Here is a 14,320-nt window from a genome sequence, read left to right on the forward strand (position 1 = left end):
GACTCAAAGAGACCTCTTCTGAGGGTCCCGGGCTCAGTTTCCCTTTTTCTAGAAAAGATCACGAGAGATCCCTAAAGACCAGCATAGACTGAGTTGGACAGCCCCAGGCTTGATTCCTACCCCTTCCCCTCTGCCCCTGGCAAATGGGGATGTTCTGAGTGGCTTCATCTCATAAAACTGCAGAGCAAACATTAATTAAAAAACTTTGCCCAGAGCTTGGCATTCCAAGGTTTGAACACAAACCACAACAAAAACTGCAAGTGAAATGAAACAGTCCAGAGGACTTTCGTTTCAGCACTGTTATTGCTAACCCTGCTTGGTAGAAGATGACATCAGGGGAGTCACCTGCCCGGGGCCACCCACTGAATGAGAGGAAGAGCCAGCATTTATGCCCAGAGTCCATTCACTACCGAATTCTCAAGAGGAGGGCCAAGAAATTTGGGGACACTGTCTCAGGGGTTCTGATGAGACCCCTATTGATTTAAATTTTTAAAAATTGAGCTAAAATACACATAACACAAAGTTTACCATCTTCACCATTTTTAAGTGTACAGTTCATTAGTGATAAGTACCTTCACATTGTTGTGTAACTGTCACCACCATCCATCTCCAAGAACTCTTTATCTTGCAAAATTGAAACTCTGTCCCCATTAAACACTAACTCCCTGTTCCTCCCTCCCCCAGCCCCTGACACCCACCATTCTACTTTGCCTCTATGAATTTGACTCCTCTAGGGACATCATATAAGTGGAATCATACAGTATTTGTCCTTTTTGTGTCTGGCTTCTTTCACTCAGCATAATGTCCTCAAAGTTCATCCATGTTGTAGCAGGTGTCAGAATCTCTTTCCTTTTTTTTTTTTTTGCGGTACGCGGGCCTCTCACTGTTGTGGCCTCTCCCGTTGCAGTGCACAGGCTCTGGACGCGCAGGCTCAGCGGCCATGGCTCACGGGCCCAGCCGCTCCGCAGCATGTGGGATCTTCCCAGACCGGGGCACGAACCCGTGTCCCCTGCATCGGCAGGTGGACTCTCATGTGACCAGAAAAGTCTGGAGACCCCTTAGTGAAACCAACTTTGGCTGTGTGTATAGGCGGGGAGGAGGGATGGTGATGTTTGGATCATCCCAGAATCCACAGACCGAAGATAGCAAAGTCCAGAGGTTGACTGAGGCAGTCTGTCTCATCCTTCAGGGTCCAGAAACAATGCCCCCTCCTCCAGGAAGCCTCCCTTGCCTTCCCAGACACAAATCCAGCTCTCTGATCTGGGCTCCTCAGCCCAGGGTTCCAGAGAGTCCCAGGGTCCCCTCTCTCTGCCCCAGCCCTGACCGCAGAGGGGTCTGCGTCTAGAGGCTGAGGGCTCTCTGGGGTCCCAGCAATGCCCAGGCACAGAATGGGTCAAGCAGAGTTTGCTGAATGAATGAATGAATGAGTGGATAGTCTGTATGGCCTGAGATGGATGTGAACCAAAGAGATTTGGCTGTTCAGGGGTGAGGAGGGTTGGGTGAGGCTCTGCTCACCGGGGCCACACTGGGGTACGGAAGCAGCTGCAGGCCAGACATCGAAGGCCAAGGTTGAGGAGGCGTGGCCAGCGGAAGAGCAGGCGATGGGAGGTTTGCACATACAGGCTGCCGGAGGGGTCCATGGCTTTGAGGGCAGTCAGCGGAGTGTAGCGGGCGTTGGTCTGTCTGCGCAAGGGTGGTCTGGTTGAGCCGATGACCTTGACAATTACCTGCGGGGTAGAGCCCTGAGCTTTGGGACCCAAGGAGAGGGGGTTTCTGTAGGGAGGGGCCCCCTCACATACCTGAGCCATGTCCTGGGGCTCTGGGCCCCCCACTCACCTTGGCCACATCCTGTGGGCTCTGTCCCACAGAGTGAAAGAGCTCCCTGGAGGCCGGGAGGTACAAATCCCGAAAGTAGCTCAGGGTGTCACCGTCAGTGCCTGGGAACTCGGCTGTGGAAACCTGCTCCAGGAGCTTCCCTTCAAATTCGGTGGCCACCGGGCCCGGCTCCACCAGGGAGATGCTGGGAACAGGGGTAGGGGGAGAAGGTCTTGAGCCCCAACACACTCGCTGCCCCATTTTGCCCATTACTGCCCATCTTTCCTCTTCACCCCCCTGCTTCTCCCATCATTGTTTCATGCCTCCTTGCTCCCCCACCTCCTCGCTACTCCCCTTCCCTTGTCTGTCCCATCACTGCCTTCATTCCCCTGTCACTGTCCAAGTGCCCGCCTCACAAGATGTTGAACTGAAGCAGCTGGACAGCCAGACTCTCGAAGAATCCCTCCATGGCGAACTTGGAGGCCGCATAGACTTCATTGAACACGACACCTGAGAGGATTACAGGAAGGTGGGCTCTTTGGGGGTCTGGGTGATGGGCTTTGTAGGTCCAGAGGGATGGGGTCTTGGGAGACAGAGCAAAGAGGATTTAAGGATCAGAGCATATCTGGGGCCAACCTGATGGGTGTATGTGATTGGAGCATATGGGGTCAGGATGAGGTTGTCTTGGGGTGCCAGGTCCCATCTCTTCCTGGCAGTGTTCCATCCACCCTCAGCCCGGGGAACTCTCCTATTTCCCTCTATCCTCTAAACCCTTGGGCCACTTGGGCATAGGATGCCCAGGGTCCCCAAGGGCAAGCACCATTCACCGGGGTCTTTACTGGTCCCTGTTGAGCAGTGAATGTGTCCCCCTCCCTTCCAAGATCAGGAGATTCAGCTGGAAGAGAGGCTGAAGGGATGGGGCTGAGTAAATGCAGCTTTTCCATGACAGGGTAACAAGTAGGGTGGATTCCTTAGGGGACTGCTGGGGAGGGGGGCAGATCCAAGGAAATTTCCAGGGAAAGGAAGGGAGTCTAGAGAGGTTCAAGGAGGAAGGGCCCGGGAGAAAGGATGGCAAGTAGATGGCCTCCATAGTAGGCCCATAGCAGACATCATTAGTCGATCTCTGCTCTTTTTCCTGCAGAACCGCAGAGTCCCAAATCCAGACATCTCTGGAGCCTGGTGGGAGGTGTTTGGCAAGAAGGAGCCTCAGGAGGAGTGCTGATGGTTCCTTTGAGTTTTGTGGGATGGTTGGAAGAAGTTTTTGGAGGTTTCCAGAAGTGGGGTTGAAAATGGATGTGGATGGCCTTTGGCAGCATCTATACCACCCCTGTCTACTCCTGTACCATGGTAGACATAGTTAATCTATCCCAGAACTTTTTCCTTCTGAGCTGCAGAATGCTTCTCAATGAAGGCATATTTAGGGAATATGAGCTAAAACCTAGTTGCCATCCTTCCAGACGGGGGAGGGTCAGACGCTGGGAGGATTCCCAGGGGTGCATCCCCAGGGCTCACCTTGCAGCCCCATGACACTGCTGACCACCACGATGTGGCCCTGTCGTCTCCTCTTCATGCCAGGAAGTACAGCTTTGACCAGACGGACGGCCCCAAAAAAGTTGGTATCAAAGACGTTCTGCATGGCAGCTAGGCTGAGCCCCTCCAAGGGCCCCACCAGGCCCACTCCAGCATTATTCACTAAGGGGGTAGGGCTGAGGGTTATTTTGAAGTCCCCCAACCCTTCTAGTGTCACTCCCCCAGGGACACTCCCTAAATTATCCCACCCCCCCCACTCCAATTTCAGGGCTAGTCCAAGGTATCTTGGGTGGACAAATGTGTAGGGGGTAGCATTGATAATCTTTAAATATAGTTCAGCATTTGTTATAGGGGACTCTGAGCCCTGGGTGGGGAAGAGGGCTGCTAGGAACAGCCTCTACTTTAATGCATGAGCAATTCAGCTCTGACCCCAAATTGCATCAAAACAGCCACACCCTCCTTAGAAGACCGTTTAGGGACCATGAGTTGCTTCTTCATCATGCTCCTTTCCCACAATGACTCATCAAATTAGTTTTCCCAACCACATATGGTTTTCTCCATATGTGAGAATTTCTATTTGATAAAATCCACCCTATCCCCAGGTCTCAGTATATTTCTTATATCGCTAATAAACTGAATGGTATCCTGGGCTCTTAGCCAACTGATCTACCCCTTCTCTCCAGGGTCAGAGGTTATTAGGGAAACAAGAGAGTTAGTGCCCAGACACTGGAAAGAACTTGCTGTGATAAGGATCTATACTTAGGCCAGGGAGGGGGCGAGTGACCCCAGGGGATGCTCAGACTCACCCAAAACGTCCACTTCTCCCTGGATGCAGCTGAGACACTGGGCCACTGACTCATCACTGCACACGTCCAGCTGGGCCACGGTGAGGGTCTGACCCAGAGCCTCCCCAGCAGCTGCCTCCAGTGTCCCCTTCTTTCCCAGGTCCCTCATGGTGGCCACCACTGGGGACAGAGAACAGAGTTGGAGCAGGCACTAGGTTCCTTTACCCTGTGTGTGGACTTACATGTTCCTGTGATATTTTGCATGAGTAGTCACAGAGGAATGGAGACCCACAGATTTATGCGCCTACATTTGCCATACAACCACAAATGCATACTTGTGTACAGTTATTTGTATATACTTCCATCCATCCATCCACTCATCTAGCAAACATTTATTGAGCATCTACTACACCCTATGCACTATTCTAGGTGCTGAGGCTATTGCATGAAATAAGATAAAGTCCCTGCCTTCACAGAATTCAAAACCAGTAGGTAAGACAATAAAATAAATACAGAACAGATGGCTTGAGAAAAGAAATGCATGCACACCTAAGGTCAACATATGTGCAGATATGCACATGCAAGTATGAATAGCCCCATTTACATCATCAACGCAGGTTCCAATTTATTGAACACCTACTATATGCCAGATAATATGCTAAACACATTTATAAACACTAACTCTAATCCTTACAAGAATCCTATGATCAGGTCACTGACTTATTTTCCAAAGATGGCCTCAACATCTTTTATCACACATGCTGTTCTAGAACCTAGCTGCTCACCCATCAGCCCATGAAATCTGATTCCTCTCCCCTTGAATCTTGTGGCTAGCTGGGAATCAATAGACGATGGTAAAGGTAACCCTGTGTGGCTTTTGAGATTAGGATGGAAAAGATGTTGCAGTTTCTGCTTTGCTTGCTGGAATACTCACTCTTGTAGGCTTCAGCCACCCTATAGCAGCCCAGCTGTCCTGAGGCCACCATGCTGGGAGGAAGCCCAAGCTTAGCCCAGATAGAAAGACCACATGTTCCAGTCTCCTCTGTGAGCCTTTGACCCTGAGCCCGAAGCGCCCAGCTGAGCCCTTCCAAATTCATGACCCTTGTAAACCATGAGACATAGATGATTGCAGCTGTTTTACGCCATACATTTTGGCATACAGCTGTGTACACCATACACCCCATGCATTTTGGGGTGACTTGCTTTTAGCGATAGTAATCAGAACACGTAGGCAATATTATTATCCCCATTAACACACTGAGGCTCAACACAGTGAGGTTTCTTGCCTGCTCCAACCCCTAGCAGGTGTGAGAACTGAGATTTCAACCTGGGTTCGTCTGAGTGCTGAGCTCATGCACCTGTACCCATGTTTGCACCCGCCCCCCCCAACACCTGCACCCACCCTCACACACACATTTGCATGTTGTCTGTGAGCCCATGTAATTCGCAGGTGCTGCACACATGAATGGGACCACATGCATCTACATATGGTGACAAGCATGGTCCCGGGGGCTGGGCTACCTGAGTTCAGATCCAGACTCTGCCAAGTTCCAGCTTGGGCAAGGACCTTTGGCAGTCGGTGCCTCAGTTTCCTCATTTCTAAGATGGGGCAAATGACAGTGTCCACCTTATCGGGGTGATGTGGGGATTAAATGACTTTCTAATATGCAAAACACTTAGATGGAAGCCTGGCACATTGCAAACAGTCAATAAACATCATCCTTCAGCAGTGTTAGACACTCATCTGCCAGCCCACAGGGACACACACTGCACAATTCCCTCTCTGCACACTGGCACCCAGACTGTCACACCCAAAGCTGTGCATGTCTCTAAGACAGAGGCTAGAGGGCTGGGAGAAGCAACTCTGCCAACTGGGGCAATGCCCTCACCCCACCATCCTCCTCCTAAGTAGTGGCCCTTTGCTTACTTCGACTCCAGTGTGCGCTGGGTCAGAGGTTCTCATGGGTGGGGTGAAGATTGGGGCTATTGATCCCAGAGTGGCAGAGGGCCGAGTCTCTAGACCTAGAGCCCCCTCCTCCTTAAACCCTCAAGGTCAGGGTCGCTTAAGAGGCTTATCTTGGAGCGTTAATCTGAGGATGAGTGGGGGTGGGGACTCTTAGGGAATGACTAAGTGAAACCTCAGAGAAGCCCTCTCCAGCCAGCCCTTCTAAAAATAAATATCGTCCACACCCACCCCACTGGCTTTATTTTGCCTCTGACCACTTATCTGCACTAGCCACATAATACGATTTAAAAATCTGTTTATTGTTTGTTCTCCCTCACCTCCCCCACTACATCACTACCTAGAACAGAGATTTTTGTCTATTCTGTTCACAGCTGTGTTTCTAGCACCTAGAATCTGGCACCCAATGGGCGCATTAGAAATATTCTTTGGATGAGGGGATGATTCACAAGCGGAGGTGGGAAGGGGACCTCCGTGTGTCCTGGGTCCTCCCCAAGCTCCCAAATGCAGTCGAAGTCATGGACTAGTGGAACTAGTGCTGGGAGAGCTAAGGGTCTTGGGAAGCCATGCCCACTCCTGTCCTTCCCAGCCTCACCCTGGTCCCCTTACCCTGGTAGCGCTGCCTGGGGTCACGAGCCAGCTGCACTGCGAGCTCCAGGCCAATTCCCGAGGAGCATCCTGAGATTAGTACAGTCCGGGGTGCGTCGGCCATGTTGATCCCTTTCTGGACGCGTGACCTCTGCTGGCCAGCACCTGACTCCCGCCACCCATCCTCTGCTCATCTGTCCCCTCCTAAGCACACCCCACCTGCAGGATGAATGGACCCTGGGAGCCCTCAATTATGAACTGACTTTGGGCAGGCAGCTGGGGGGAATCCCTTCACTTCAATATAGTGCCTTCCTTTTATCTGTCAAAAAAGTCCTCTCGCTGCTACACTCAAAACTGGGGGCTTTTGTTACGATGATAAATTATCCAGGGCTGGGGGGAGTTTCAGGCAGTGTGGGGAATAAGTGGAGGTGTTCTCTTGCTGTCTCTACTCTGGGCAAAGAATCTGTGATCGGAGAGAGGTGACCGAGAGTGTGGTCCCAGAAGGGTCCGTTCAAAGAGAATGGGCAGAAATGTCAGAAGGTGCGATTAGACTATAGGAAGAACTTCCCAGCAGACCAAGGCAGGGCAGGAACTGTATGAGCGTTTTTGCCAGAAAAGTCTTAGTCTCTGATGTCCCTGGAGAGAAAGGAGGAGCAGCTTGGGGAGATTCCCTCTCCTCCCCCTTCTCAGGGCCCCCCTCCCCCTCAGGCCAGATGGGGCCCCACCCCCTCCTCCCTAAGGACACAGAGTCTCTTTGTCTGAGGAGCCAGAGGCTGGGAGGGAGACACTGCCGGCTTCTCCCTCTTGGCCTCGGGGTGGGGGATGTGGGCAGTTCAGGGCCCGGGATATGCCCCTTGGGTTCCTCCCTGCGGAAGCTCCTTCAGATCCAGCATGTCTGTGCTTGTTCAATGGCACAGACAGCTCCACCTGACCTGACCCGCTGGGGCCTCCTCACATGGAGGCGGGAGCGTCCCAGTGGGGTGAGGGGGGGTTCCGCCTCACCCCAGGAATGGCAGGGGTCCACCCCTCCCTGTGGCAGTGCCCTGGTTAGGGTAGGGCCATACTCCCTGATTTAATGGGCCATGTGTGAGAATGGAGCTGGGGCATCCATCTGGGGCCTGAGTCAGGGAGAAGAGGGCTAGGGATGGAGGTGGGAGCCTTTATTTGAAGATTAAGAGTTTGGGGGAAAGAAAGAACTGTGAGAACTGTGTCTTGGAATCTGTGGTGAGGGTTTGGGGGTGGGGCTAGGGACCCCATTTTGGAATCTGGGGTGGAGTTTGAGGCGGGGTGAAGATCCCTTATTTAGGGACCTGCAGGGAAAGTATGGAGTGAGGTCGGTACCTTTTATTGTGGGACCAGGCAGGTGGGTGAGAATTTGACATCAGAATTTGGGGGCCTGGCTGAGACAGAAAGGATCTGGTATAAAGCTGTACCCCCTAATTCCAGGGCCTGGATGGAGGCTGAAGGTTAGGAGGCCTGTTAGGAGAAAAGGGTTTGGGCTAAGGCTGGGACCCCGGATTCTAAGGGTGGGTGGGAGTGACCCTCCTCCGACCCTGTGGGGTGAGGCAAGAAGGGCCCAGCTCCCGGCCCACGGCTCCACCCCTAGCTGGGCAATCAGAGCTCAGCACAAACTTTCCCAATTCCACCCACCAGCTGTCAGCTACCCACCCCCCCACTTCCGCGAGCTCCGCCTGGCCCGGAGCTGGAGCGCAGGGCGAGGCCAGGGCGGGGTCTCGGGCAGTCTCCTGTGGATCCCGAGTGGAGCCGGCCGCCGCGAGAGTGCCCCGAGCCCGTGGAGTCGCTGCGCCCCGCAGCCGCCCAGGCTGGTCCCCCGCCTTGAGTGTGGGTCCCGTGGGAATGGGGAATCGCCGGGGCCTGGGCCAGCCGCGGGCCGGCCTCTGCCTGCTCCTGGTGTCTCTGCAGCTTCTCCCCCGGACGCAGGCCGGTGAGCCGGGAGGGAGAAAATAGGACCCGGAGTGCAGGATCCATCGAGGCCCCCAAAGACGGCGTGGAGTCGGGAGTCGGGGGCGTGCATGGGGGTCGTGCACGTTGCGCGTGGCTACGGTGTGGTGTTGGGGGGCGAGTGTCTGACTCTGGGCGGTTTGTGAGTGTGACAGCTTGGTGGGGGGGGGTCGGAGAAAAGTGTGACCCTGTTTCCTGGTGGGTGCGTGGCAATGAATGCAATTTATAGGTATACATGTGTGTAACAATATGCATGCGGCCATTTGGAGTGAAACTGTGTGTGCTGGGTGTGGGAGATGACGATGATGGTACACCTGGGTGATGGGATATAGCCCCTGGGCGAGTATGTGATTGAGTTGTGGGTAGAGGAGTGTGTGTCTGTGTGGGGGGCTGATTTTGAGAATAACCGTGTGTGTGTTATGCGTGTGATTGTGTGTCTCTGGGTGACCCTCTGAGGACTGTGGTTGTGGTTTGGGAGGCTAAATACTTGCCCATGAGGATGAGTCTCAGGGGGATGGGGGATGGTGAGCGGGGACTAGTAGGGAAGAGGGTTGATCTGGGATTCAGAGCTCCCTTTGCGTCTCCCCAGATAGCTTCACCTTATTTCCCCGCTTTCTCCTCTGCCCCTAATTAGCGCGCGCCCACCTCCTTTCCCCCCCCATCTTTGCCCCCTTCCCCCCTCCCCGCACTCCCCTGAGCCGGGATCAGCACCATGGACAGGGCCTCGGGAGGGCCTTGGTGAGGGGCGAGGCGGGGCGGGGCGGGGCGGGGCGGGGCGCGGGGCGCGGGGCAGAGCACGGGCGGGGGCGGGGTAAGTGGAGGTTGCTCCACCAAGCTGAGCGAGCCTCGGGTGTTTGTTCTGAGGAATTTCTCAGGGGCCCCCCAGGGGTCCCGGGGGCCGCCGGACGGGTGAGTCAGCGCTGACGCACGCCCAGCTGCGCGAATCTGGCTGGACGCCGCGCCCCGCCCCCCAGGGTTCTGGGTCGGGGGCGCCCCGGGGTTCGGGAAAGTCGTGGTCCCTCAAGTGGTGATTGAGGGGGGCTTCCCTGGTCTGAGATACCCCAGGTCAGGCCCTCCCCGTAATCCCTCCCTAAGGTGAACTCAGGACCCCAACACACCCACCCCCACTTTCTCACTTTCTCCTTTTCTCTGCAGTCCAGAGAGGTGTGTGTTTACGCGGATAATCCCAAAGTGGCCTATGCCCCACTCCCACGGTCACACATCCACACAGTCGTGCGATCTCAGGCGTGCACTCAGAATAGAAGGCCCCTGGGACACGAAGAACATTAAACACCTGGGGCCCACGCCAAGGCAGCCCCATCAGCCACCCGTCCCACGGTCACAGCTTTTGTCACCCACCTACACTTTCAAACTCTCACACATGCTTCCACTGGCATCCATACAACGTAGTCGATGTTCTCAACCAGTCACCCACTCGCTGACTTGGCCACACTCTCACATATAACCACACTCCTCCATCTGGAGTCTGAGCTATTACTATCACAGACTCCCGTGCATCACCTGCAGGACCTCGAGCTCACTGCCAGGACCCCAGGACAAGTCAAAGGACTGCACCTAATCCCTCCATCATAGGCCAAACACTCACAGACATCGACACGCCACAAAGCACACGCTCAGCTAGTCCCTGGTCCGTACAGAGTCACACACGTGCTCGCACAGTCTCGTGCACGTACACAATCGCGCATGTACCTATTTGCACAGACACTCACACCTAGGCTCTCCTACTCATCTGAGAGGGTCCCAGCCATGTCCCAGCCCGGTCCCTGCCTGCCTTCTTCCATATCCTAGACCCCCACCTAGCCTCTCCCTGGGGTCCTGACTAGCACAGGGGAGAATCTGTGGGGGAAGGGCAAGCCAGTTACTTGACAGACTGCCGCCCCCTGGCCCTGCAGGCAGGACTCAATGCCTCTTGTGTGTCTCCTTGTCACAAAGCCAGCCATGGAAAGAAAGGGCAGTTGGTTTCTGAAAGGTCATGACAGAAGGAACACAGATTGAAGCAGGAGACATTTGGGTTAGATGCTGGGAAAGACTTTTAAAATGTTAATGAGCAGTTGGTCAAGGAGAGACCCCTTCCCAGTGCATAGAAAGTGGAGTCTGGGTGAAAGGAGAGCCTGGGAGAGCCACACTGGGGGGAATCACGGACCTCAGCCCTCCCCTGGGCCCCCGCCCGGAGAGGGGGCAGCTGGGATGATCATTCCACGGGAGAATGACCCTTGTGGTCAGCAGAGCCTGGGAGCCCAGATTTTAGCCCCAGGGGGCTGTAACCCAAATACCTCTTAATAACAACCCAGCCACAGAACAGGCAATTAGAGATGGGGCCGGTGGAGGCAGCAGGGTTAGGGGAGAGAGAGAGAGAGAGATGGAGGGAGTAATCCACACACAGAGATATATAGAGGCACAGAGATAGAGGTATGCAGAGAGAAACAGATGTGAGACCGAGGGAAATACCAATAGGCAGAGACAGAGAGCTAGAGAGTGAGGGAGAGCTGGGAAGTAAGAGAGGGAGGGAGAGAGAAAGACTGATTCAGAGTTGGACACAGAAAGTGGGACAGAGAGAAGGCAGGGAGGGGGAGAGAAGAAAAAGAGAGCAGAACAAGGTTGGGGGCAAGAGAGAGCTGAGGTTGGAACAGGGCTCTGGAGAGTCTGAAGACTGAGGGGTTTGACCCAGGAGGAGCTGGGATGGGGGGGCCCTCATCCAGACCCCTGTCTCCCCCAAGTCTGGCCCCCTACCCTGGATCCCAATGGTGAGATCAGTAGAGCCGCCCCTGGGGTGAGGTCATGGCAGAATCCGGCTCCTGCCAAGAGGCTGGGTCAGGGGGTCAGTGGGACAGTCTGCTGTGGGGAGGGGAGATCAGGCAGGAGTTTGGGGCTCAGGGGAAGACCTCGCCCACCCTTGCCCAAGCCATGTGGTTCCACTTAGCACTGGCCAGGCTGCACCGGGTGGGGCTGGTAGGACAGCCTGGGTTAGGATCTCACTGGACCAGTCCCTTCCTTTGCTGGGATGAGAGGGAGAGGGTCAGAGGGAGGAGGTCAGGAGGTTATCAGAGAGAGGTGATCAGAGGATAAGGTCAGAGGGGGTGATAAAGTGGGGAGGTCCACAGGTCAGATGGAAGAAACTGGGATAGGAAGAGGGAAGAGGTCAGGTGGTAGTCAGAGGGAGGTGGTCAGGGTCAGGCAGAGGAAGGTCAGAGGGGGTGGCCAGGAGAAATCAGCGGGGATCAGGGAAAGAATGGTCAGAGGGAGGAGGTCACGAGTGATGAAGGTCAAGGAGGAGGTCAGAGGGAGGAGGTCACGAGGGATGAAGGTCAAGGAGGAGGTCAGAGGGAGGAGGTCACGAGGGATGAAGGTCAAGGAGGAGGTCAGAGGGAGGAGGTCACGAGGGATGAAGGTCAAGGAGGAGGTCAGAGGGAGGAGGTCACGAGGGATGAAGGTCAAGGAGGAGGTCAGAGGGAGGAGGTCACGAGTGATGAAGGTCAAGGAGGAGGTCAGAGGGAGGAGGTCATGGGTGATGGTGGTCGAGGAGGAGGTCAGAGGGAGGAGGTCACGAGTGATGAAGGTCAAGGAGGAGGTCAGAGGGAGGAGGTCATGGGTGATGGTGGTCGAGGAGGAGGTCAGAGGGAGGAGGTCATGGGTGATGGTGGTCGAGGAGGAGGTCAGAGGGAGGAGGTCACGAGTGATGAAGGTCGAGGAGGAGGTCAGAGGGAGGAGAGCCCAGGGAAGAGGTGGGGAGAACACACCCAAGGAGCCCCTCCTCTCTAAGCGGGTTTCCCCTGGCAAGGGGGGCTTCAGGCCTGGGAAGCAGCCCCAGGGAGCTGGTGCGGGGGAGTGTGGAGAGGGGGACAGTTTGGCTCTGGGGCTCAGGCCAGGAAGCTTTGATTCATCCCAGAACTAGGTCAGCTTTTTTTTTTCTCACCGAAAACCAAGGGAAAAAAACAGGAGTCAACAGGCTGATGAAGCTGGAACAGCTGTGGAGTGGTGAGGGGGGTATGCGTCCCAGGCCTGCTCCTTCCCCCTGACCCACAAACATAGCGGGGGTGGGCTGAGTCCCCCAAAACCCGAGCCACTCACGCAGAGTGCTGGGCTCGTTATAACTGCCCCGTACCCTGGCTTCTTTCCGTAGCAGACCCTGTGGATGTGCTGAAGGCCCTGGGCGTGCGAGGGGGCCAGGCTGGGCTCCCCGAGGGTCCCGGCCTCTGCCCCCAGAGGGTCCCGCAGGGCGACCGGGCATTCGGGGTGGGCAAGGCCAGCACACTCGGTGTCCCCACGTGGGAGCTCTTTCAAGGTGAGTCAGGGTGAGAGGGGCTGTGGTTCATCGTGGGAGCATGGGTCACAGTCGGGCCATCTGAGCTGCCCCTTTCTCTCTGCCCTCCCAGCCGAGCACTTTCCCGAGAGCTTCTCCGTGCTGATCACTCTGCGTGGCCGGCCAGCCAACCAGTCTGTCCTTCTATCCGTCTACAATGAGGCCGGTGTCCGGCAGCTGGGCCTGGCGTTGGGGCCGGCTCTGGACCTCCTAGGTGACTCCTTCAGCCCCCTCCCCCAGCAGGTCAACCTCACGGATGGCAGGTGAATATGGGGAAGGTGGGAGTCCCAGGAGAGGTGAGATGAGAGCACGCCCCCACTGAAACTGTCCCCTTGCAGGTGGCACCGTGTGGCGGTCAGTGTGGATGGTGGGATGGTGACCCTGGTGGCTGACTGTGAACCGCAGCCCCCCGTATTGAGCCAGGGACCTCAATTCATCAGCACAGCTGGACTTACTGTGCTGGGGACCCAGGACCTCGGGGAGGAGACTTTTGAGGTAGCGCTTCAGTGATGGGGGAAACTGAGGCAGGAGGCAGGAGGGAGGTTTGTCCACAGCCTGAATCTGGAGAAGAGAACGGAGAAGGGAACTATCCAGCTTCGACTTAGCGCCAGGAAGCTGAGGAAGGGAGCGCCAGGCATCACGGTGCATCTCTGTGGCATGTGCCTGTGAGACTGTAAAGCCATGAATTGATCATTTGTGATGGTGCATACTTGGCTTATGGTGGAAGGATAAGGTTGTGATGTGTGACGGCGCTGCTGGTTGTGATGGTGTGTGATGCCAGCAAGGCATGGAGTCGTGTGGCTCTGGGACAGATGTGTTTTCGATGTGGTGATTGTTACGTGTGTCATGACAGTCCAGGGACCTCATCATCTTGCTTCCCTCCTTATCCCCAGTACCTTGAAGGGCACCTGGCACACAGTAGGTGTCACCATGTGCCGCGAGTGAAGGACCAATTGTGCCTCTGATGGGACAGAGGTTGTGGGGTGTGGCTTGTGGTTGTGGTTTGGTGTCACCCTGATAGAATCTTCCTCCTCTCAGTTTTTTAGGGCAGAGGGATTTCTGGGGCTATGGTGGGGCTTCCTCCTCCCTATACTTAGCCTGCTTTGGGTGGAAAAACACCAGACCTTGATGCTTGGAATGGGGGTCGGAGTCAGCCTGCAGACCCCTTCCCGGACCCCCACTCTCTCCCCAGGGAGATATTCAGGAGCTGCTGATAAGCTCAGATCCTCAGGCTGCCTTCCGAGCCTGTGAGCAGTACCTTCCTGGCTGCGACGACCTGGATCCTGTAGCCACAGGGGTGAGTAAGGGGCTTGTCCTGAGGTCGCTGGCTGAGTCATCCCTGGCTCCAGGTCTCAG

At 55.4% G+C, this 14,320-nt stretch overlaps 2 protein-coding genes across 3 annotated transcripts in view; one reads left to right on the forward strand and one right to left on the reverse strand.

The window, feature by feature from the left end:
* Positions 1-1,406: 1,406 nt before the first annotated feature.
* On the reverse strand, positions 1,407-6,931 carry RDH8 (retinol dehydrogenase 8). Of its 2 annotated transcripts, none has more exons than XM_089905030.1 (6): positions 6,703-6,931; positions 4,152-4,310; positions 3,328-3,507; positions 2,232-2,325; positions 1,837-2,020; positions 1,407-1,773 (listed from the first exon to the last, which is right to left on the reverse strand). In XM_089905030.1, the coding sequence occupies exons 1-6, from the start codon at positions 6,803-6,805 to the stop codon at positions 1,480-1,482; spliced, it is 1,014 nt and encodes a 337-aa protein (XP_089761156.1). In that variant the 5' UTR covers positions 6,806-6,931; the 3' UTR covers positions 1,407-1,479. The 2 variants fall into 2 exon arrangements, with proteins under 2 accessions (XP_089761156.1, XP_022413172.3); XM_022557464.3 differs by having other exon boundaries at positions 1,424-1,727.
* A 1,352-nt stretch (positions 6,932-8,283) lies between these two features.
* The window catches only part of COL5A3 (collagen type V alpha 3 chain), a 39,935-nt gene continuing 33,898 nt past the window's right edge, over positions 8,284-14,320 (forward strand). The window contains exons 1-5 of the mRNA XM_089905496.1: positions 8,284-8,626; positions 12,785-12,946; positions 13,038-13,227; positions 13,303-13,459; positions 14,157-14,261. Of these exons, the coding sequence (XP_089761622.1) occupies positions 8,539-8,626; positions 12,785-12,946; positions 13,038-13,227; positions 13,303-13,459; positions 14,157-14,261 (702 nt within the window). The 5' untranslated portion in view covers positions 8,284-8,538. The remainder of the gene's footprint in view (positions 8,627-12,784; positions 12,947-13,037; positions 13,228-13,302; positions 13,460-14,156; positions 14,262-14,320) is intronic.

The sequence above is a fragment of the Delphinapterus leucas genome, unplaced genomic scaffold (genome assembly GCF_059928025.1).
Source record: "Delphinapterus leucas isolate spDelLeu-1000000601 "Yukka" unplaced genomic scaffold, BTC_Dleu_Yukka2 spDelLeu_asBTCV2_sq25, whole genome shotgun sequence".
NCBI lineage: Eukaryota > Metazoa > Chordata > Mammalia > Artiodactyla > Monodontidae > Delphinapterus > Delphinapterus leucas.

Coding starts and splice junctions, on each gene's coding strand:
- RDH8 (XM_089905030.1), bottom strand. CDS start 6,805: ATGGCCGACGCACCCCGGACTGTACTAATCTCAGGATGCTCCTCGGGA. Junction 4,311..6,702: donor CCCCAGGCAGCGCTACCAGG/GTAAGGGGACCA, acceptor CTCTGTCCCCAG/TGGTGGCCACCATGAGGGAC. Junction 2,021..2,231: donor CTGCTTCAGTTCAACATCTT/GTGAGGCGGGCA, acceptor CCCTGTTCCCAG/CATCTCCCTGGTGGAGCCGG.